This window comes from Cygnus atratus, chromosome 11 (genome assembly GCF_013377495.2).
Source record: "Cygnus atratus isolate AKBS03 ecotype Queensland, Australia chromosome 11, CAtr_DNAZoo_HiC_assembly, whole genome shotgun sequence".
NCBI classification, from domain to species: domain Eukaryota; kingdom Metazoa; phylum Chordata; class Aves; order Anseriformes; family Anatidae; genus Cygnus; species Cygnus atratus.
Window position 1 is genome coordinate 14,521,473 of NC_066372.1, and position 24,970 is coordinate 14,546,442.

Genomic DNA, 24,970 nt, shown 5'->3' on the forward strand with positions numbered 1-24,970 from the left:
TGGAGCTGCCACGATACTGTTATGTAAGTAAAAGTTATTTCACAGAAACCGAAAATTCTGCTTAGAAGCTTTTGTTTCCATGTACTCTATTATCAGTGACCGTATAGCAGCTAAAAAAGTAGCCAGTTTTACTGAAAGATCTAAGGTAATACTCCTGGTGCCAGGGACCTACATGGGGAAAAAAAAAAAATCATCCTTTGATTTCTGAAGCAAGCAAAGTGGATTTGGGCATCATTGACAGAGGTTGAACATGATACCCCACAAGGTAATCTTTACTGCCACTTTTCTGAGCTGTAGCTGTGTTTTAATGGCAGAAGTAAAAGGCAAGCAGAAGTCAGTATAATAACCAGGACTCCTCAGAGATCAGCTCTGTTCTGGCTTTGTCTCAGGCTTATCTGAGTGAGCCAGGTACTATTTTCTACTCTCATTTTAAACTTAATCTCCTCTTTGGTATGTATTACAAACACAGATTAGAAAGCCTTGGCTTCACATGATGTGCCTGGAACAGAGGGAAAAGTAGAGGCCAAAACCATAAAAGAAGAAGAAGCCATTAGAAATAGGAAACTGTTGACATGGTATAAAGAAAGCAAGAGAAAACAGAAATCGATGATCCAGGATTTCCAAGTTGCTTTCTCTAGGATTTCCCAAAAATATTGGCTTCAGACTTTATCTAAGTTCTTTGTAGAGATCCTCCTGTATGCTGGGCAAAGAAATCAGGTTCTCACATTATTCACATTCTCACAGTAATCAAACAGAGCAATCAAGCCCTTGTTTCTCAGCACTACTGGATCTGTTCTTTGTTGCCTCACTAGAAATGCAGCCCTAACAATAGCGTAGGGTTCAGAATGAATCAGAGTCCCTGCTTGTGCTTTCAGGGACAGGATGATGCCTAAACATAATGTATGCCAGTGTGAATCTGGAGCAAATACTGTAAAATTCTAGTCTAGGGCTGTCAAATAACTCTGCTAATCCACTCAGTCTTCAGCTGTGTTATCTTCCTTTTTTTTCAGTCCCGGCTCACTTCCCAGATGCAGTTCTCTCCCATCCCTGCGTTCAGTTCCAGGCCCCAGTGAGGCTCTCTTTCATTTATGTAAAAGTTCAGCCTTGAAATTAGTTTGGAGGATATGCAATGTGGAGGATCTCATTCATCAGTCATGAAATTAAACAAACTTTCTTCCCACAGTATCTGATGTACTTTGCAAATTTAAAAAAGAGTATTTCCAAATTTGTATTATACTTCATATCTAACCTTATCCCGTAGTGAGTGACCAGACTTTAGGAAACTTATTGTGAGTGCAGGAGTAATGCGGTAAAGAAAGCACAAATCCATGGAAAAAAAATATTGCTCTTTTTCCTTTGTTCTTTTGTATTTTCATTTTCTTTCTCTTCTATTTTCTGTCTTTTCTAAGGCTACTCTTTGCTTGAAAACAATGAACTTACAAATGTGTCCACTACTTCCTTGAAGGTCTATAGAATGATATCCCAAGAAATTACTTGTCTTTCCTGTTATCTTTTCCACTTAACATTCAGCTAAAAACGTGCATCTTAGAAATTATTATTATTCTCCAGTTTGCAGGCAGGACATCAGTGTTTTTCACTCCAAAAAAAGATACAAAACATGATTAGATAGAAAAGTGATGAAAAAAAAAGATACGAAAGGATTTAAATTCCCTTGCTCAGGACTGCATTCTCTCATGCACTGTGCACTTGGGGTCTGATCTAAAACTCACTGAAGTCAATAGAAAGACTCTTTATATTCAATAGGCTCTGGATCAGCCTCTTTCCCTTCATCTTCACCTCAGTCTAAGGCTGTAATTCACAGGAGAGTTTCCACCTCTTCAGGTAGACAGTTAATTCATGGTATTAGCTCCTACTGTTTTCTTTCTAAAGAGGCAGGTGAGGTGCAGTTCCACTGAATTAGTGCGAAGCACAACTGGAAAGAACAAGTCCTGGTCCACACAACTCCACCTAAATGAACATCACCCCACATAGCATAAATTAAATACGCTTGTCCTTTTAGTATGGAAGTGAAGCAGGCAAAAGGTTTGGGGCTTGTGTCAGAAACGAGCTGCACGGATTTAAATACGGCTACTCTAACTGAAGAGGTCAACTGATGTAAGCCAAACTAAGCCCCAGATATATATATAGCTCTGCTTACATAACACTGCACATATTTGAGTTTAAGTTCACACCTTGAGTGAAATCAAGGAAACTTTGCATGTGGGAAGTCTGGAAGAATTAGAGGTACTCAGGAGATGCTGTACATCTCTGAGGATTTGGATGCCACTCAGCTGCTATGTAGCATCAAATATATGGTTGCTGAAACATCAAGGATCCAAGTTATTGAGTGCTTTAGCTTCCAAAATCTTGATGAGAACTGAGAAATACAGAAACACAGTGAATATCTCAGAGCTCAACATGATTAAGCTCAAGGTTTTACTTAAGGGTTCTTATTAAGGAATTAAGAAACTAGCAGATAGACCTATGTACAAATGAGATTTAGCAAGCAGTTTGTTCTTGAAGCCCTCTCATGAACAATTCTTGTCCAGATACAAGACTGTAGCAGAGTGAATGCATGTATGGTCACCATATAGTGCTATATGTCCTTTTCCCTCCAATTTCTCCCTTTCACTTACTTATTTTTTTAAGGTCATAGCTTCCTTCTACCTTCTTCTATATTTTCCCCAGCCCAGATAAGAGCGCTTTTTAGTTTTCATTGGTGTCTGTCCTTGGCATATAAAATTGTACATCGCGCTTTCTACCCTATGGGATAGTCAGTTTTCTGCAGGTTATAAATCAGCATGAGCTAGAAGCTGCTGCAATTAGAGGAGACAAAGACCCAACAGCGTGCAGCTACAGATTTCAATGTTCAGATAATAAACACTAGGGATAATGGATAATACACTTCACAACACTGAGGCATGCACACTCCCACACCTAAACACACCCACCTCCATATGTACACACAGAGATGCTGTCTGCTCTACCCCAGTAAACCTATAGCTTTTGCAAATAAAATTTCAAATGTTTAAAATTCTTGATGGCATTGTTTACAAGCTTTCAATTAGAAGAGCTTGTAAAGAGTATGTTAAAACAGAGAATTCTTGCAGGCAGTCTAAGAAGCATACACTGGAGAGAGCAAACAGGCTTTGTGGACACGGTGTACTCCTGCTCCATCGCTGTTGTCAAGTCTTGTTGCAACTGTTCTCAGAGAGCAACGAAACACTCAGTGCTCTGCTCTAGACTTGAGACTCATTTTCACCAGAAGCAGGGGAGGGAGCCATAGAGGCACATCGGTAATTACATCTTCAGCATAATATCTATGGACAGTTCCTAGGATAAAGAAGCCTGCAGAGGAGAAACACCCTCTTATTGGAAAAAAATTGTCTAAAGGTTTTTGGAAGCAGGCAAGGGGGTAATTCATGAGTAGCATATGGATATGAAGGTGTACAGCTTGTTCAGAATGGACAGGCAAGGGAATAAGAGACAGAGCATTGCCTCGTATGTCAAGGTGTTCACGCACTTCTTCTGAAATCCCGTAGGAGACAGATTTTCTGACAGTGCTTGCGTGGTGATTAAGACAGTAAGCAAATGAGTGTTGTGACAATACCAGTACCCACCTATATCACCAGTGGGATCAGTCATGAGGGCCTGCCAATAAAGCTGCTTCCATCTGGGTGTATCAGGTTTATGCTCTGAGCATACAGAATACCAGTAAAATCATGAGAAAAATGTTAAATGTTTACATCATGAAATCAATAGGGTATTATAATCAAAAGTGTAGCATGCTAGTTGACAACCCTCACTCCAGCATGCGGTAGAGAATGACCATTAACGAATGAGATAGAGGATTACCTCCTACACTTCAGTGGGAAGGGAAAGAAAAAAAATGAGAAAAAAAAAAGAAAAAACTACTTTTCTTATTTGCTGACACTGACCAGTGCCGAGGCTCTTGAACTCATTGGATCCCCCCCAGATTCTGTAAGGTAAAAGAAAGGTACTCAGCAAGAGATCTGAAAGCAAATCTTCATGGGGTTACAATCATCAGGGACCCTTCTGGTATAATCAGATGATTCAGTAGGCCAGTTCTGGGTTATTACAGAGCATCAGCCAGACTAAAGGAGTGTCATTACACCAGAATCTACCTCCAATCTACTTTTAATACCTTCAATCGATCAGAAGCTACTGTCAATACCTTCAAAGAATGAAGAGACTTTGGGAAACAGAACCTGCAGAATGAGAGAGAAAGCCAAGGTGTTCAAATAAAATGAGCAAAGATTTTGCTTGTTGTATCATAACTGTGATGAGATTTGCAATTTGTGTTTGAGCTATGCTTTGATAGAATAATGTGGTTTTATTTGTCTTGTAACTTTGCTCAACTACAAGTATGATTTCTAGGTAAAGCTGACTCTCAAGAGGAACTCTGTTTCCTTCAGAGTCAATGAACCACAGTATCAATCAGCTTCTTTCTCACTTTTAAAGACCCTGTCAACCAAGCACAAGACGTGGTTCTCAAGCATTAAAGCACAAATTCAGATTTTCCTTGCAAGTAGTGTCAGAAGAGAAAGACAACACACATTTCAGAACCATGTTCCCCTGACAAAAAGTGCTATCATAGAAGAGCTCCACCAAAACTTAGCAAAAGAATAAATCAAGTGGACAAGGCTTTATGTAAATTTTCCACAGTACTCAAGGGAGGTGGGGGGGTGGGTGGATGAGGATCTTTAAGAATCTTCTTTCTTCTAAGAGGAGACTTAAGAAGAACAGCCAGCTCCTGAGAAAAAGGACATAAGAACAAACTATGTTACTATGAAGAAAGATAGCAATAGTGTTAAGAGTCCAACTTGGCCATATCATAAGCTCTTTGTTGACTTCAAATGTGTGACAAAAGTACACTGAAAGTTGAAAAAAAATAGATTGGGTAATATGAATGACTGCAAGTGTACAGAAAGAACAGCTAGGAGTAAAGCTGGAAAAATGAATGTACAAAGTGAGATGAGACTGGCAAAAAATCACACAGAAAAGGACAGCATTCTTTACATTTATTATAGTAAAAGACAGCATAACATTAAGTGCTAGTCTACTGCTCCTAAGAGAAGGAAAACCTATTGACAGTAAGGCTGAGAAGAGTGATTTTGCATCAGTTTTCATAAAAAGGTCAACTGTGATGAATTGATGTTGTTAAGAACTAACAAAGAAGTTTAAAAAGTCCTAGAATACTAAAGGAATAGGTTAAAGAAGTTACATGGCTTAGATCTTTCCAAATGAGCTGAATCTGCTATATTCCTTCTGCAGTTCTAAGGAACTGACTCAATCAATCTCAAAGCTGTTAACGATTATTTTTTTAGAACTTGGGAAGGACTGGTGATGAACTAGATAACTGATACAATTTAGTGACTATCTTTTGGCGACAGAAAAAGGAGGAGACTGAAAACAATAGACTTGTCAGCTTAACTTTAGTTCCTCAGAACAAGGAAACAATTTAGAAGCACCAAGGAGAAAAGAAGAGGTGGGTATCAGTCAACACACCTTCGTCAGGTACAAATTATGATTAACCATTCTAATTTACTTCTGTGAGAAGGTATCAGGGCAATACACAGCAGCCAAGATTCCATAGTAAAGTTTCTGAAACTGTCTCAAATTCTCAGACCGAATAAGAAGCATGCTCTAGATGGGCTACAGCAGGGTGAATACAGAAACTGTTTAGAAAATTGTACGCAGAAAACAGTTCTTAGTGTTCCACTGTCAAAATGCATAGGTCTGCTAAATGAGCTTCAGCGGGACTCCGTCATGGATTTGGTACAATTCAATATTTTCATTAAAGATTTAGATGAAATAGAAAGTATGTTAATTTGATTTGCAGATGAAACCAAAGTAAGACAAAAATTGCATTAGAATTCAAAATCATTTTGACAAACTGGAAAAGCAGCCTGAAGAAAACAGCTGCAATTCAATAGGGTCAAGTACAAGTTACTACAATTAGACAGGAATAATCAATGGTACAAACACACAAATGAGGAGCAATGACTAGATAGCATTTCTACTGGAAAAAAAAAAACACTCTGCATTATTGAAGATTACCAGCTGAATGTGAGCCTGCTACTCCTTTCTGTAACAAAAATGCAAACACAATTCTGGGTGGGTATTAAATTAAAAAAAAAAAAAAAAAGAGTACCCTGGCAAGACACACAGATTAATCTGTTTTGTCTTGACTCAGTACTGTTAAGCTCTCCGTCAGAAATCCGTTTCCAGTCTCAGGGAAGCAATTCAAGAGGGACTTGGCACAACTGAAGAGGGTCCAGAAGACATCACTGAAAAGCAAATAATCTGCTCCCTATGGCTAGGCTGGATAAGGCAAAAAATAATTGGCAAGGACGTCCCGTAGCAAGATAAGACTCAAACTAGATACCTGGAAAACATGTTCTAAACATAAGGATAGCAAGAGCTGAGATAGATTGCTTGGAGAGAGTCTGGTAATTGCATTATTAGAGATCTTTAAGACAAAAATTAGACTAACATATAGGAATGATACAGGTTAAGTTGATCTTCACTGGAGAAAACAAATGACCTGTGGAGATCCCAGCCAGCCATTAACATTCCCCACCATGGTTATATAGGAGGAATAATTTCAGTACTAACTGGCAGAACAGAGACAAAGGAGCAGCAGGACAGTTAGAGGTCAGGTCTGCTACAGCAAGGCAGGATGACTTCCACCACTTTCCACCAAATGTAGCAGGAATAGTTGCATATCAGGAATGGGATGCACCGCTAAGGTTGCACAAGGAACCCAAGACTGGAAAATCAATTGCTACTGGACACAGCAGTATTTAAAACCAAATCACTGTAAGGTCAGAAGACAGGAAGATGAGAAAGTACAAGCCTATATCAACAAGCGCCAATTGAACTGTGCAGTGTAAAAGGAAAGCCTGAATAAAACTTGCTTATGCTACAGCTAAATTTAGGGAGTATTACAGGTCAACTCCTTTCTTGCAAACTCACTCCTCTTCACAAAAACTCTAGAGAAGATCAAAAGGAAGGGAATTAGAATGAGCTTTCACTGATGAGCTGCTAGGAACAAATAGATTAATGAAAGCTGTGTACAATGCACCAGCAGCAACCAGGTTTGGCAGGGCTGCTATCACTGGGTGTTAGTTTATAGCAGTATAGATGAAGGGGAGAGGCCATCTGGGCAGAGCTGCCAAGTGAATCATAACGGATCAGGAGTACAGGGCTTCCCTTCAGAAGGCTGAGCTGGGAACATGGTACTGGGAATTCTTTTTCTTACCAATTTCATCTAATCTCCTCTCTTCTCTCTAAATCCCTTTTCTATTCTAGGCTTTGTTTCTCTGGAGCCACTTGTAACATTCCTTTGCTGTGACTGAAGGAAAGAAACAAAAGCAGCAGCATAGCATTTTGCTGTATTATAAGCACAAAGAAGAAATGTTTTGCCAACTGAATGTGGACTCTGCATTCTTAACTGTCCTGATCCAAAGTACAATAAAGTCTTCAGTTGCCTTGGGTCATATTCACAGTACAAGCTGGTATTTCATCCACCTGGTGTGGATTATACAGGACTGAATTATCACAGCATAAACTCTGAATTGTATTTTATATAGTCTATGGATGTGATGCTTCCTTTCATTTTCCCATTTGCATTTCAGCAAGGGCTACTAGTAGGTGTCATTCAATAGGGTTTGAGGAGATGCATTTCCAGCTTTCACACTGATAGGAAGAGGGTTAGACTAAAAACCAAAGGAGAACCGATTACAGCCATAAACTATGCTTTTCCTATCTAGTTATAATTAGAGTTTTTCTTTTGAGGATGAATTTCCTATAAACTCCATCAATAAGCAGGAGGAATAAACTTTATCATGGCAAGCTACAGGTAGGTAAAAAATAAAGTATGCCTTCTCTTTCCTAGAAATGAATTAGCGCTGGTGCTATAAAATCTCTAACAAATTGGATTAAAAAACAGACTCCTCTTACATCTTTATGCACAACAGAAATAGCACTGTTGGTGCCGGGAGATTTATTCATGTCACAACCAAAGCACTTCACGTGCCCAGGAAGACTAAGTCTTTTGGCTTTTACCTCTTGTGACATCCTCAATACATTAGCCTTTCCATCCACAGACCAGGGTATATTAGAGATTAATACAGCTCAGCAACTCAAAACACACAGATTGTCAGTCTCAGTAATCAGCCTGAAGAATTTAGAGGACAGTTGTTATTTACAGAAAGTGATAAGAGACCCAGCAGAACACTTAGCTCTAAATAAACAATGTGGAAACTTCACTACCCAGAAAGTCCTAAGTGGCGAATGCACAGCTCAGATGTTCCTGAGTGCGGTTTGATTGCATTCATGCTGAGAGATAGCAAAAGCAAAAGAAGGGAAAGCGTAAGTCAGAAAGCAGGGGGCCTTTCTCACATGGATTCACTCTCAGTGTTTAGCTCTGGTTTGTTAGTTCGTTAAGAACGCGTTACAAAAAACAGTCTCTACACACTTATCACCAGCTCCATCGTGCAGCGGCGTGGCATTTGTTACAACACACGGCTTGGTAACGGGGCCTTCTGGCATTTGGGCAGTAGTAGACCTCACCCCAAGGGCTCTGCAGAGCCTGAAGGGAGCTGGTAGGGCCTTTTCGCAGCACAGACTACCAGGTAACTGCAAAGTTCTTCACTTTTCTCTGTTCCCTCCACCAGAGTACCATACTTGGCCACACGGAGACGTTTCTCTTGCACAGCACTCAAGCTTATGGTGAAGTGCCATGAATAAGACAGTCAGTGTACACCATGCTTAAATGAGAACACCGACATGTGGATCACAAATTAACCCTGAGCCTGAGCTGCTGGCTAGCCTAAAATGGGATTATGTAGAGAAGTGTCCCATTAGAACAACAACAAGACTGCAGCCAAGCCCTATCTCCTTAGAAACATACAGCGACTTACCTCCAGCCCACACTGCCACTGTGAATTTGAACAAAAAGGGCAAGCTGGGGGCCCTGAGAAGTGCAGCATGGAGAACAGTGCTTTAGCACTTTACCTTTCTTAAAACTGCATGAGGTTTCTGCTCACCCTAATGCTGGAGGGAAAAAAAAAATAAAAAACCACTCTCCAGCAAGCTGCTGCTATTCACATGAGGACTTGTGATCGAGCTCTAAATATAGCAAGGTGGCACAATAGAGAGGGCTCCCGCACTTATGTTAACACCAGGATCCAGAGCTTAGCGATTTGAATGGGCTGATAATAGCTTCCATGGCTGGGCACTTAGTGGTTAGACTTTGCCAGCTGCTGAATTCCTTCCAGCAGCTTTTTTGATGCACTATTATAACTAGGCAGATGTTGGGCTAAAGTAAAACCTGACAGAGTTCAGAAATAAAATGGTGTGCCTGCCTCCCAAGACCTACCCTTGCTGATCTTTGAACTCGGTTGTTATCTTGAAGGAAAGCTTCTTCTGAACTTCAGTATGAATCTAATTAATGAGTTAATTCCCTGCTAATCTATTCTCTTCTTTGTGTCCGTTTCATGATTAATTTAGTTCCAGTGAATTTCCTTTACTGACTGCAGAATAGAAACACATTTCCTATCCTATTAATCTCTACTTCTGACCCATCAGCAGGGGACTAAACAAGGGCAAATGCCTCCATGCTTTTATTTTCTGAGCCATTACAGGGCACAGGTGATTTCTAGAAAAGCTATGTGGGAGTAAGTAGGGAAATTCTCCAGGCATACTGTGCTGCTACTGTAAGAGAAGATGGAGGAAGATGGTGTAACTGCTGTAAATGAGTTGAAAACTCTGCCCACTTACATCAACCACAGATCTAGCTGAGAGGACAAGCCAGCAAGGCTGCACACTGCACAGGAATGTCACTCAGATGCAAAGGATCAGAGGAACAGCCAAGCCCATACTCTGCGAAGATAAATTCTGTTGAGACACAGCAGGGATCTGGGTTTTGTTACTCCTGAAGTTCTGAGGCTTCCTGATCAACTTCCAAAATTATTTTCCTGGTGTAGAAGAGAAGATCTTGCTTGGAGAAGACAGACTTCTCCATTTCCCTCCACCTTCAATACTTGGGAAAGAAAGGAAATTTGGCCTGTTTACCCCTCTAGTTACTCTTTCAACATTTAAGTCTTAGAATGGAGTCCTTGTAATTAAAAATAATAATAATCATCATCATCTGATGTTCAAATTTAGAAAAAAATATACTGTATTATTGGTAGTAGTATACAAACATGAAAGAAAGTAGCAGTAAGGCTGTCATTTTCTTAGACAATCTAAACAATTAATAACTACCTGGAATAACATGGGGAGTAAGCACATGGCTGCAGCTTTATATCTCTGCATCCTGTTCAGGGCTAGGCTGTTTATTTCCTTCAAGGGTTTACATCTGTTAGTATTAAACCACACTAACAGCTCTGATGGGTTTACATGTATCTTGCTGTTGCATGCATCTCTTGAGAAAACTCAGGGATAGGAAAGGTTACCTTCCTGCAATTGCATTCCTACCCCCACAGCTCTCATGTGCCCTTCAGGGAAAAACATTTAAAACAAACAAACAAAAAAAAAAGTAAAAGGAAGCAAAACCAAACCAGCTTGCTCCCCCCTGAATAGCACAAAATATATTGGGGCTGTATAACATACACGATAGAACAAGTAGCAACACAAACCTTCCGTTTGATGACACGATGTTTCAAGGACGTTTTTAATGATGGATCAAGGACACTACTGTTTGAGAGTCACCTTATTTAAGTTCTATTAACTGCATTTTCCTTAGCATGCAGATCCAGCACCCCACGAGGGATGGAGTAAAAGCAAGAAAGTACCAGAAGGCATGAGAGATATCCACGCAAACAGGTATCCTGTCTTTATGGCTACTCCTGTCGTACCTACAGGGGAAATAATCTTTGAAATTTCAGAAACCATCTTCCTATTGATCCTTCACCAATAGCTGGTTCCTCAGAGCCACTCTGTAAGTGGATGGAAAGGCCAGACATGAGGAAAATACTCTGAAAAGAGTAGAGACCTCAGGTGAGCCTATTCATTATTCCCCTTCTGATAAATTCTAGCTCATATGCCAGAGTACTCCATTTCTGAGAAGTTTAAGGAATTAGTAGGTGCTTCATTACAGAAGAGCCTTACAGACATTTGACACTGGTGGGGTTAAACTCCTGATGGACCATGACCAACAGAGGGACCTAAGCTGGCAAAGAGAAAAAAGATCACAAGTTATGCAGTGATGCTGAGTACGCTGCTCCCAATTTTGCTGTATCTCCAGGTGCTGGGTCACACATGACTAGATTTCCCAAGCAGACTGCTATGCAGCCAGCAGCAGCAGCATTACGGGCTTAGCCTTCAGGCCTTGCTCTCCAAGGACTTTCTCCACTTGGAGCTGAGGCTTTGATCCTGAACAGTACATTTGCGCAATAAGAGTTTGGGTGTGATTTTAAGAAGTGAGAGAAAAGTGAACAAAACCCCTGCTTCTGAGTCTTATGCCTCCAATCTTCTCCTCCTTTGAAAGGGCAAAGATGCTTCAGAGACATTGTCAAAATACCTAAACCATTTTTTCAGCCTAATCCATTATTTATGTTTCCACCCAAAACATTTTTATTTTTTATTTTTTAATCCCGAGCTCTTGAAAGTGAGGCATCAGGTTGTTTGCAGTCTTCAGGATCACTTTCATGAGCTGCAGGAGAAGGCAGGGAGAGGATTTAGGTCTTGGTCTGCTTTTGACTTTCCATACCCATCTATTTCAGGGCCCCTCTCTCTTCTCACTGTTCTGTGCTACCCACAAGCTGCCAGCATCACATCCCCATCCATTTGTTTTCCTATTTTCTGTTTGGTCCTTTCTAGACATAGGTAAGAATAGTCACTGACTTCAAGTCAGACAGATAACTACAGTTAAAAGGTCTAAAAAAAAAAAAAACAAAAAAAAAAAAAACAAAGACATGATTTCTTATGGGCATGCACTTTCACCTGAGAGACTCTGGTTTCCTTCACATCTCCTATTTGTGGCCAGTAAACTTTCAAGGTAATTGCTTAAAGATAAAATGGTTTCTCCAATACATTCATCAAACCAAGTGATGATAGGGCTGATTAATCCAGGAACCTACCACCCTTCTTGAAAATACTAAACCTCAGCTGCAATGCACGCAGACAGTAACAGTGAAAATATTACAAAACTGTTACTTTAACAAATGCTACGCTGCCTTTAGCAAAACCATCTTGAATTCTTGTCTTCCTATACCTTTTAAGGACAGTGCATAAATAAGGAGGGTTCCAGACCAGGTGATAAAAGTACTTAGAGGCATAGGAAGACTGAAAATAAACTGAGCATCTTTCATGACCAGATGTACAAGAAGAGAGGTGATAGTTGTTTACAAAATAACTGGCAATTTGGGCACTCCCAATTATTCTCTCTTACAGCAGAGGACAAAAATGCATTTGCAAAGGTGAAAGACCAGCTGATGAAAGGAAATACTTTCTGCGCAACACACAGCTAATCTATAAAACTCATGAGATAGCAGCGTGCAGCCAGGAGCAATATAAGATTCAAAAAGCATTAGCCACTAGTACAGAAAATCAGAGCACTGGAACATTTCATTAGACAGGATTATTGCTATTATAATTATTTGGAAAGGCTACAAATTCTCATGTTTCCAGGTATAAATAAATAAGTGTCTGAAGATAGAAGGGCAGTCCCCTAGGTGGTTGGGTTGTCTGTAATTGCCCACTACGGCAATTTCTTGCATCCCTCTTCGAAATCTCTAATGCAGACGACTGTCAAATAGGACACTTAACTGGACAAATGTACTACAATGGATCCTGTCTTCTTATGATTCACTTATTCACAGATGAAAATACAGGTTGTGTGCTACAATGAAAAATAAGTATTAATACCAGCGAAAGCCTGACAAGATAAATCCAGGTAGCAATACTTTACCCAAATTCTTGGCTGCCCCCTGCAGTTCGACGGAAGATGAAACACTGTTTTCCTATTTGAAATGGGGGGTTTGCTTGCTATTTGAATTACATAGGACTTTTATCTTTTAATGAGATGCTGGTGCTTTATGGAAGATGCTGTAGAATGGCATCTTCAGAAACAATTCTGAAGTACAGAGTGTGATGTAAAAACTTGTTGGGCAGACTAGACAGAACAAACAGATTAGACAGAGAAATAGATAGAGAACAGATGCTTTCTATTCTTCCCCTTATTCTTCATTTCTGATGATACTGCCCTGATAGCAGAATCTTTTTCTGGCATTCAGCTGCTTCTATTGCTTATTCTGCCTTCCAACTCCAAATCCTCTTACTCTTTTTGAAATAGGGACTTAAGGTAGTAACTAACTGTTAACACTTAATAGGAAACCATTATGGTTTAACTGGTGAATAGTATGCAATAGATAAAGCTGCTGATTATGTACTTCTAAATGGTTAAAGACATATGAGAAAATCTAACCGTAAAGCCTGTTTCTGTTACTTTGAAAATGAAACTCAACCGTCCAGAAATTAGCTTTTTATCCATTTGAAAAATACAAGTTTTACCAAGAACAAACGGAAGTCAGAATGGGAGATGGAGCCATTCAGCAGGGAACTCCAACTGCATCATGGGGAGAATACACAGAGGGAATATTGCCCTAACAGCTGCAAAGGGAAAGTTTGTCTTCTTTCCTCTTACACCGTTCAGAGTCTGCCTCTCCTCCTGCCCCAGCAGCAGCCCATGCCTGGTGCGTTGGCTTTGTTCAGCACTCATGGCAGCTGCCCGAGCCCTTAGCATCTACCCATGGGAGCTGAAAGAAGCCATGACTGAAACGATAGGGCCTTTGGGAATGGAAAACATCACAACAAGCTGATTTTTTATGTTTGTTTGCTTTGGCCACTGCATCCCAATCTAATTCTTTCAGAGCTACAACTTTCCATAGAGTTCTGCTAACTGATCTCACCTAGCATCAATCTTTCTCACTCCTCTACCACCACTACCACCCTACATCACAGGTCCATCCACACTTTTCCAGGCCAGAATCAGTCCCACAGCTCTCACATTGCACTGTGACAGTGATGAGAAAGTGTCAGTGCTCTGCCCTCCAACCACTGGTTGAGGGAAGTGATTGTCCTGCTCTGCTCTGAGCTGATGCAGCCTTACCACAAGCACTGTGCGCAGTTTTGGGCACCACAATAGAAAAAAACTATTAGAGTGTCCAAAAGGAGGTCTACAAAGATGGTGAAGGGCCTAGAGGGCAAGACATATGAGAAGCAGCTGAGGTTACTTGGGTTGTTCAGCCCAAAGAGGAGGAAACTGAGGGTAGGCCTCATGGCGGCCTGCAGCTCCCTCACGAGGGGAGTGGAGGGGCAGGCACTGAGCTCTGTTCTCTGGGGACAGCGGCAGGACCCAAGGGAATGGCATGGAGCTGGGACAGGGGAGGGTCAGGCTGGGAATTAGGAAAGGGTACTTCACCCAGAGGGTGGTCAGGCACAATAATTCTCACAAATTCTTTTCCCCAACATTCCATTTAGTCTATACATCCTAATAAATGCATATAGTTTCAGAAAGGATGTAATGAGTTGTCACAGCCAGCAGGGACTGGCTTATACGTTTGTATCTCCATGCATATGTGCTCGTCCATACTGGTACATGTGTGTGCTGGGCCTTGAAACAACAACACGCACACATTTATCTCATGTCTCACACAATACCTCTGCCACGTCTCTCTCTCCAGTATCTCGTGTGGCAGCAAGGATCAGGGTCTGCGTGAGTCACAGACACAATACACTGAACAGCCGGAGCCTCTGACAGAATATACAATAGAACGGAGATGGCAGTGGAGGTGGCTTTGGAGTACTTTAAAAATGCTGTTCAAGTGCCAACTTTCACCTCCAAATGTGACACTTTGCTCGCCCACCCACTTTCCTTACAGGCTATACACTCCTTTTACTGTAACTCACCAGCTTTAATTATGATTTTCTGTCTTTTCTACCCCTTTAACTGTTTAGTCTCTCATTTGTCTTGCTAAGTGTCTTTTGTTTGTTTGTTTGTTTGTTGATATGCTCCTAGATAGCAGTTGCATACTGTCATCATAGTACAAGAGGCCTGGTCAGACTCTCATTTGCAGGCTGGGCACCGAACCAAAAGAACCTGCAATAAGCTTTTGCCTCGAAAGCAGAAATCTCTTACGTTCCCTTTGCAGAGAAAGGATGCAGAGATGGGGACACAACGTGCCTAGGAATATCATTATATCAGAACCATTTGGCTCTCCTTCACTCTTATTGACTGAGTAACTTAAATATATAATGAACTTCTGATCTAGAGAATAACTGGATCCCACTGGTGCTTTTACAGGGGTTTCAGCACCTTTTATTACTATATCTTGCCCATGACAGGAAATATTCACTTTAAACAACAGCAAGGTATATCACACTGTCACTTTCAATGCTGTGCAGGACTGTGAGGCTCTGATGCTAGTGATGGGTGGGGAAACATTCTGCTCTACCTGGTTTCACAGACCCCTGGCATTCATTTCACTTTGCTTCTAAATTCTGTAATGCTTGGATATCAGAGCCCCTACTATTTTGGGTCCAAGAGGTGAGGACTCCACATGGTGAATTGTTTGATCCAGATAAACCAGATAAAGCCTTTAGTTCCTGTGATTTACATGCCATTACTAATTCTCCAGAACACTGGAAGCAAAGTCCATTTTCAACTTCAACCAGTGTAATTTTCTGTTACATAGTGTGACCCTCAAGAGACTCTTTTGGGACTCGTGGACGGATTAATTAAAGGTCACCTCAAGTGACAATTGCAAGAAAGAGAACAACTCATCAGAGGAAAAATACACCACTTCCACTAAAACATGCTTCCATCTGAAGGGCTGGAAGTGCATTTTGCCTAACTACCATCCTTGTCACCCACCCCATTGCTTCACCTGCCCTACTGCAGGTACTACAGTGTTCATCATTATGAAATACATGCCAGTTCTCTGTTTTTCGCAAGATCAAAGCTCTTTTGGGAATCATTTGGAAAAGCACCACATGGAAACAATACAGTAATAAGAGCCTTGGACTTCCCTTATCACTTATCCATGTTTCTCACCGGCCCAAAGGCACAAGGATTGACACTATAGTTGAAAACAAAGGACAGAGATCATCAGAGTTGCACTAAATTGCCTCCTTCTGCTATGATGACAGAGACACAAATGTAATGCAGCTAGAGCTTCAGCTACTGCTGCAGTATACGTATAACCTATATAATGCTATACAGAATCTCCTAACCCTAGCTCTTAAACATTAGACCCATGATATATTCAGTCTGAAATCCCACCTCCGGCTGCATTCAAAATGACCGATAGTTTAAGTAGACCAATCCTCCCGCGATCCTTTGTGCCCTCCCAGAAAAGACCATCTATCCTGTTCCAGTGTCAGCACTATCCTGGTCTATAAAGGTCACCTCAGAGGAAAGTGGATGTCCCTCATAATCCATTCCTTTGGGGGACACTTCAGCAATCAGCTTTATTATTCTATCCCAACATGTGAAGGGACCCAATGGCTTTCATATTTTAAGTTAGATTTTAATGGAAAGGACTGCACCACAGAAATACAGATGCTCCTAATCAATATGAAAATGTCTAATACCAGACAGTACTATACCAATACGCCTCACAGAAAGGGCAATGCAGAGCCCATTTGTTCTGCTGGATATATACAAGTTCATTATCTGTACTCTAGTCAGATCTGTACGTGTACAGTAATTTGAATAACCTCAGACAGATATGATAGCAAGTAGTCCTTTTGTGCATATTTGAAGTTCTTTCTATGATTTCTTTCTCTGCCATTCGCTCTTTTCCTCTCATTCCTTTCTGCTGCCATTTAAATTGCTATTATTAGCTATTAAATGATAAATTAATTACCTCTGAAATAAGCATGAATAATTGCTCCCAGTCTGGCATAGCTGGGGCTGGCATTTGATAACAATCAACAAAAGCTGTGCAGCTCCCAAGGTATTTCATAATAATCATAATAAAAATCAATAGAGGGGAAATAGGGACAGCTCTAGAAAGTGTTAATGAAAAGTTGCTGAATTACAGAGGCTCACCTGTGCACAGCTACATAAAAGCCTTCTGAATACCAAATGCATTCATTATAGGCTGTATTGCTTGGGTGAACCTCCAAAGAATTCACTGGGCTCGGATTCTCACACTAACGAAGAAAAGATGCTGAAGAGTGCTGGATGAGAAGGATGAAGGGATGGATAGGAGAAAGTTCACATTCTTATTTAGAAAACATGATTATCAAGGTATACAGTGACCGTAAAATCTGAAGTCTGTAATAGATCCAAACCCAAAACCTGAGTTTTTTCCTTCCAATAGCAGAGACATCCAGGTTTTAGGTCAGACCCTGGAGGGCAAGGTATCACCACTCTTTTGCACCACCTGTATGAAAGATCACTGTCGAGTGTTATAAGACAACTACAGCTCAGTATTACTTAAACTGATTCAAACTCCTTACAGTAATATGGACCACTCCAGAACCTAGCTTTAGCTACTCTCATAGCTGACGCATTGTGTTAATGTTAAATGTTAGACTGTGCCCATGAAAGTGTTATAAGAAATACATTAGAAACTCCTTTTGTCCCATGTTCTACACCACCAATATGACAAAGCATGGCAAAGGTGACGCTTGGTTTATTTAGCTGAATGCATCTCCTTGGCACTTCTTGCTCAGGCATCCAAATACAGAAATACCACATCCAGAGATGTTCATAAAGCAGTAGAAATTTTACATTCTTTTACCAGCAATAAAATCTATTACTAAAATAAAAAACAGAATCAATAAACAACCTCCTCTCCTGAAAGCTGGCACAAGTTATTTAATGTCTACAGATGGTCAAGGTAAAAAAAGTCCCAAATCATTACTTCAAGAAAAATGAGCATTCAAACAAACAGAAATCTGAATCAAAACTGCCAAATAATTCCTGCTGGTATATTCCCCAAGGAGTTAGATTCACAAACTCATGAAAGAACACTTTCAACTTCATGCATGTGTCAGAGGACTCCTCAGAGTCCAACTGCCCAGTCTGCCTCAGGGGACCAGATGCCACGACTGCTGAACACCCTAACTGCGAGGTGACGGGGCATTTTGCAGGTTGAAGCACTGTCTTGCGCTCAAACCTTTCAGCTGAAATTTGTTCCAGTTTACATAATAAAAAGAAACAAACAAAACACAACAAGGAATGAAACCCACATTCACTTGTAATTATAGGAAGACATACACCATGAGGCAAGGGAGCCATTTGCTATCACTGCACAGAAGTATCATGCTGCATTTCTGCTGTTCAAAGATGCGTCAGAAATGCCTGAAATGAAGCAAACGTGCTTTGTTCTATCTGTATTATTTTGCTGTTTGAACTTTTCTCCTTTCTTTTTTGCTTCATCTCCAAAAATTCAGTCTAGTTTGATCTGAATGGCATTTTGGCCACATAGCTTAAAAGATGAGCGGACTTGCTTGCACAGCCATAATTAGGGGAGGGTGAATTAGGGTGAAAGGATGGGAAATCCAACATTTCAATACCATCCAGGATCATGATGGTGCATCAATGCACTGTAGAAGTAGAGCAAGCACAGTTCCAAACAATCTGCAAATCCTTCTTGTCAATTCTTGGATTTGCCATCCACTCACTGAGCAATCTAACTCTTCTCAGTGTACGGAAGATGAAAAGATTACATCCGGACAAAGAGCCAGAATACTGATTAAGCTTCCTGCTTTCGATTAATATCAGAGCTAGGCATATTTGCCATCTGGGATGGAGAAGGATTTGGCTCTGCTCAAGAAATGTAAGAAATGATGAAGAAACACAGGAGATGAATAATAACTGAGTCAGCAGAAAATTCTTAATGACTTCTGAAAGGTCTGTCTCAATATGTACCATGTGTCTCCTGAACAAGCTGATACAACTGCTGCAGTGCAAAACACTCCCAAGCACAACCTGGAGAGCAAAGGAGAAGAGAATGAAGGAATATACCATCCATTCAAAACATGAGGAAGAAGGGTAAGACACCTTTAATGAGAAGATGCTCTTACTTACTTAAACCTGCTTTAAGTGAACAGTCACTTCCCATCTTCTTTCTGGCCATGACAAATGTGAAGTTACCTGGACAGCATTGACTTAAAACCTAATCGCTTTTACAGCAAATGAGGCATGAAACCTATTATCAAAACACATGATGTCTGAAGTCCATGCTGGCATTTCATTTTCCCAGCAGAGAGCTTTTGAACACCTGAACTGACTACAAGGCGTGGTGGCAGGCTGGAAACGCAAAATTAGTGGTTCTTCCTGAGGCATGGCAAATACTTGTGAGGCCAGCTTGTGCCTTTGGGAGAGGGCAGAATAAAATGTCTGTATGAGCATCTGATACATTACCTTGTTTTTTGAAGAAGGATGCTAAAGACCAGAAAACTCTCCACATATTTGGCCTTTGACCTTGGCAGAGTGGTCCTTAAGACTGACCCTATTGCATGGAGGGGGAAAAAGGGCTATTTGCTGCAGAAAAACTCCTATCTAGCACTTGTGAAGAGAAAAAAAACTACTACTAAGTTCTTAAGGTTTTGTGAAACATGAGGGTGATAATGCTTGAACAAGTGTCCCAGGAGCACAGGATGCTAATTAAAAGCTGGCTAATACCTTAAACAATTTAACGACTAGAGGGGCAGTTAGAATTTTGTTAGGATTATCGAAAGTTTGCTCCAGCCCCAAGGGCATTTATTCATTTGAAGTTTTCAGGATATCATCTGGATGTTTTTGGAAACACTTAAATAGTCACTTGGTTTTGTCTTCATTCAATAAATCATGAGAAGCAACATATTAGATACCAATAACCTTTTGAGCAGTGGTTCCAGGACCCTGTAAGCACAACATTTATATAGCATTTATATTAGATCAATTCAGAAGTCCCTTAACTGGATTTTCCCTTGATTTCATCAGGTACAGCATTTGGTAGGAAGCACGTAGGAACTTTCTGTAGAGAGATATCGGAATAATGAGCTTGGAATTTACTGCAGAGGTTTCACAGTTAAAGCACTTCAGGCATAACACAAGTGAGCACTTCCAGGTGGTCCAGAAATCCTATGTCACTGCAGTACCAATGGCAATAATTTCAGGAGTTACCTGTTGGTCTCTAAAGCAGGCTTAAGAAGGACTTATATGTCACCTGGTAACTAGGTGGAACTTGGAACAGTCCTTGAATGTGCCTAGTTTGTATCTAGCCCATGAGCTTTGATGACACACGGAGAAAGCAGCTCTTCCCTGCCCCTCTTCCTGCAGCCGTCACACCTTACGGTTGGAATTCATATAATGTATGCACTGTATCTTATACTTCCTCCAACTTTTGGCATGTTTATGAAACAGCTGCCATATAGACCTGTTAAGGACCAGTGACAAATAGCTGTTAGACCAACTTCATGCTGTCTAAGGATTTCTGGGTCTTAGGGGATATACTCTACTGTCCTACCAGTGCTGGAAGTTCAGCCCCCTCTACTTATCCTCAGACGCAGCTACTTTACTACTCTGCCTCTGCTGGGAACTTATTCCATTTGCCCTACTCACGCTTGTGAATGACTTTCATTTACTCTTCATGCTAGACTGAAGAATGCATGGGTCAGGAAGAAATTCTTGCCCACGTACCAAACCGTATTTGGTACAAACTGTCTGCTAAAGTTTTCGTACACCTTTCTTTGGCTCATTGGAGACTATGTCTGAACACTATGGACCAGATCTGATGTGAGAAATATCCCATTCACACAGGATGACCAGTCACTTCAGACCAGTTATTTCTCTGACAGCTATTACCTTTCTCTGATTTATTGACCACTGATTCTGAAAGAACTGTATAAAGTTCACAGCGGATAGTTTATTCCAGGGAAGCAGGGAGGGTCCAGCTTGCATCTTCACCTGCCTCACAGCAGTAGTGAAAGAGTAAGGCTACGAAATACTCAGAGTGGAGAGAGCCTGAAGAGGAAAATTAAAAGACACATGAAGTTATAAACCTTGACAGGTGAAAATGTTTGCTGTTGGAAGGAGATGCTGAAATGCCAGGTCAATGACATGCACACCAGACATCAGGGCAAAAGAGAGACAAATGCAGGGCACAAACTGCAGGGATTTCACAACAGAAGAGACCTCTGGCTCCATAGGTTGTGATCTATGTACCTTTGCAATGACACATTTCATCTGGGAGCCAGCTCTATTCAGTGCTGGATTAAGTTTTCATTCCATAGCTTGACCTGTCACCCAGAGTACTACAGAGATGGGCACTGAGAAATACATATTTAGGAAACACATTAGATCAAGATAGACATATTTAACATAAGTACTGTGCAATGCATCACACTGCTCACATCTGTAGCGATCAGCGCAATTTCATCCTATTTTCCACAAAACAAAACCCTACCAACGAATAAAGATTGTATTTTCATCAAGGTTGAGCAATAGCAATTATTTTCTTTTGACACTGTTAGCAGGACAGTCTTTGTGACACACTTTACTTTGTCAGAAAAGCATTAGGTACAATCAGAGCTAATGCTTCCCACTTTAACATCTTCTATGAATAATATTTCCTGGGATCAGTGCTGTACAGACTCCTGGAAAAGGGTTTACCTTCAGGGTGTTAAAAACCACCTCTGTTCACAATATAAAGCACACAAGAAAGAAATCCCACAAGGTAACCACCTAGATTGATCCTGTGTTGCACATGCAGGCCCCAGGTCTAACTCTGCTTTGGCAAAGGTACAAAATAAATTGGGTGTTTCCATCCACATCTACTCACACTTTCAGAAGAAGAAAATATAGAAAGCATTCAAGGATGCCGTGCATTTTTGTGATAACCATAGAAGACAACAGAGCTGGTTTTAAACTACAGACCCTTCATTCTCCTTAAGCCCACAAAGATGGCACCAGTCTAGGAAAAAGCAGAGTATAATTTCCACTGATGTAATGATACACCACCAGTAAGCTGCAAAGCTCTGGTAACCTCTTTGTGCTACCTAAAAGAGCAAGATTGGACTTTGTCTTTACAGAGTAAGATTAGACTGCATGGTACCCCACAGCTTCCTCCAGATAAATGTTTTTATGGAGAATCATTTTTTACTTCAAAGTCTGTGTGTTATTTTATTTCAAAGTCTGAGTTGAGAGAGAGGCCTGGACATAGCTGCCCTCCTGCCCGTATCTATGTGCTCTCTGTATTCTGCATTCTTCCATTGGTCCCAGTAGGCCTTCTATTCCCTCTAAAATCAAATTATGCAATTCTCTTGGTGAGTCTCATAGAAACCCAGAGGCAAAATATTAATTTTCTGAATCAGAATCAATAGACTACACAATCATTTTCGATGAATTATTTATCAAAAAACAGAATATGCTAGCAAGCCCCTTGGTCCCTGTGTCTCTCTCTCCCCAGCCTCATGCAACAAGCTCCTGCAATATGGCATATCTCTAGATAGGATTAAACAATGCAACTGTTTACCTGTTCTGCAAATGGTAACTAATTGCACCTAACCCACCCAAACTCCATAGATCTGCAATTTTACCCAGTGGAGTGAAAATGAACAAGTAACTATCACATTGCCTTTCAACAGTGGCATTACATCCCTGGATGACACTAGTGCTGGGGAAAGTTGAAGGGACAGAAGGCTTTGCTTTCAGTCACCATGGACACATTTGAAACACTATGGGAGCCTTACAGGGTAAGGGATTTGGAGATTTGTTGACTTTAAAAGTATTTGTAACTAGGGAGTTTCTTACTACTGTTTTGGTACAGGTCCATTACCCCACAATACTGGGAAAAAAATAATGAATGCCTACTAACATGAAACCAAACAAATAAAATAGTAACAGAAAACTACACAGATCAGTGAAAGGCCTCACTGAGCTAGTGTGACTGGGTGGCTTTTTATCAGTGTCTGGGGCTAATCAAGGTTCAATATTTTCCTTCCCAGAAGAAACATTATTTTATGCAAAGGCTCTTCCAGCTCTAGTTCAAAAGGAAGAATTCGATTTATATCTCAAATCCAACCACCTGGCCAGTAGTTCTCTCTAATGACACACCAACGATCTGTTGGATGGATGTCCACAATGCTGAAATTATTTAGGATACATGCTAGTTGCTTCATTTGTGTGTTCGTACGTTCAAGTGAGCACAGCTACACCAAAGGAATGTCTCTATTTTTCAGGCCTCTTTTTTCATTGTCCCTCATAAACATTAAAAACCGTGAACAAGCTTGTAAGAATGCTTTCCGGCATGAGGAACAGGTGGTGGTAATGTCAGTTAAGTATTCCTGCAGGGGGAAGACTGGAAACTTGCTATAAATTATAGGGGCATTTCTGCAACTGAAAAACTTGCTTTTCATTGATGAAGCTTGAAGCAGTCTTTGATGACAAACCCACTGGGAAGCTTCAAATCATATCACATCACTAAGTTTTCTTTCTCCATTTGTCTTGGAAAAACATTATTACAAGCATATGTGCTTGCACATAGCACTAACGAGAATGGTCTAGAACGGGTATATACATTTCCACTTCATCACAATTCAAGCTGAAGAGTCCCATACTCTGACATTTATCCAGGCCCAAATCCCCGTATATTTACACTATAGCAAACTCAGTTGCATAAATCCCTAAAGGAAGCTAAGAAATGAATTTTTCAATTTAGAAAAACACCTCCTCAATGATCAGTAGGATACTGACTTCATCACATGCATCAAAAAGTCACCAACCTGTGCTCTAAATGTATGTAGGACTCAGTACAGTGTGAAGAGGAATATCTGTGAGAATCCTTGCAGAATCAGGCCTACAGTTTCTAAATCATGTCATCAAATTCCATTACTAATCTGCAATATTTGTTCCCTGACTATAGCCCTTAGAGAATGTCTTCCCTGTAAGAGATTGTCTCCATGGAGGATCTCCCACAGGAAAACCCTCTGCTTAATACCATCACTGACCTTTGTGCTCGGTCTGTTATCTCCTCATCCAGATCTAGCAGGAGCGCTGCCTGGTCCATCACCTTCTTGCTGCAGGGCAAGGATTTGAGATGCAGAATGAGCAGAGCAAGGCAAAACTTGCTTCCCATCTCCTCCAGCTCTTGAGTTCCCAGCTGCAGGCCCTGGATGAGAAAGGCAGGAAGGTTCATTGCTGAGTGTGCAAGTTGCAGGTGTTAGGAGAGAGTCGGGCTTGTTTTGGAGGACAACTCTTAGTGTTCTTCCTTCCATTCTGAATGAAGGGTTCTTTCACTTTTGCTATATATTTTGCTATATTTCCCCTAAGCCATTCACAAATTCACTAACAGCATTTGGTCTACAGGAGCTATTCTAAAATAGACCTTATTTTACAAATGGAGAAATAGAAGTAAATAGTTTAACCACCTAAACTACATTTGCAGAAGTCATCATTGTAAGAATTATACTCAGACCCCAGGAGGATCTGACTGTAAATCCAGTTTTACAAATGATTAGGTCTCATTTTTTTCTTTCTCTCTGTAAAAAAATCATCTCCCTAAGCAATGGGAAACAAATAGGCTCTATGACTGTAAACACTGGGCAGTGACAGAGATGGAAAAGGAAAATGGGAGAGAGGGAGGGAGGAAAGATCTTTAACAAGTTATGAATTGTTTTTTAAGAAAATCAATTGCGAAGTAATTGCAAACTAACAAACACCTCCAAGGAATTTCTCAGTCTATTAAAAGCTATGTCTCTCTATCAGAGACAGGCTGAGACAAAGATGCACAAGCAGGGTTTGGATTACTAACATCATCTTTCCAAGGGGACTCCTCCAAGCTGTGGATCCTCACTAGGAAGACCCCTGATTATCAAGTCTGTGTGTGTTTTTTCACTAACTAACTAAAGATCTAACAAACAAACAAAAAAGTAAGACATCAAAGGCCCGCATAGGAGTAATTCAATGTAATTACTGGTAGTTTCATGCAGGCAGCAAGATGGC

The 24,970-nt window shown here is 40.7% G+C and overlaps 1 protein-coding gene across 1 annotated transcript in view; it reads right to left on the reverse strand.

Annotated features, from left to right (window-relative positions):
* Positions 1–24,970, reverse strand: part of AGBL1 (AGBL carboxypeptidase 1) — a 267,461-nt gene that overhangs the window by 65,273 nt on the left and 177,218 nt on the right. Inside the window, exon 22 of the mRNA XM_035554602.2 lies at positions 23,977–24,137. Within this exon, the coding sequence (XP_035410495.2) occupies positions 23,977–24,137 (161 nt within the window). The remainder of the gene's footprint in view (positions 1–23,976; positions 24,138–24,970) is intronic.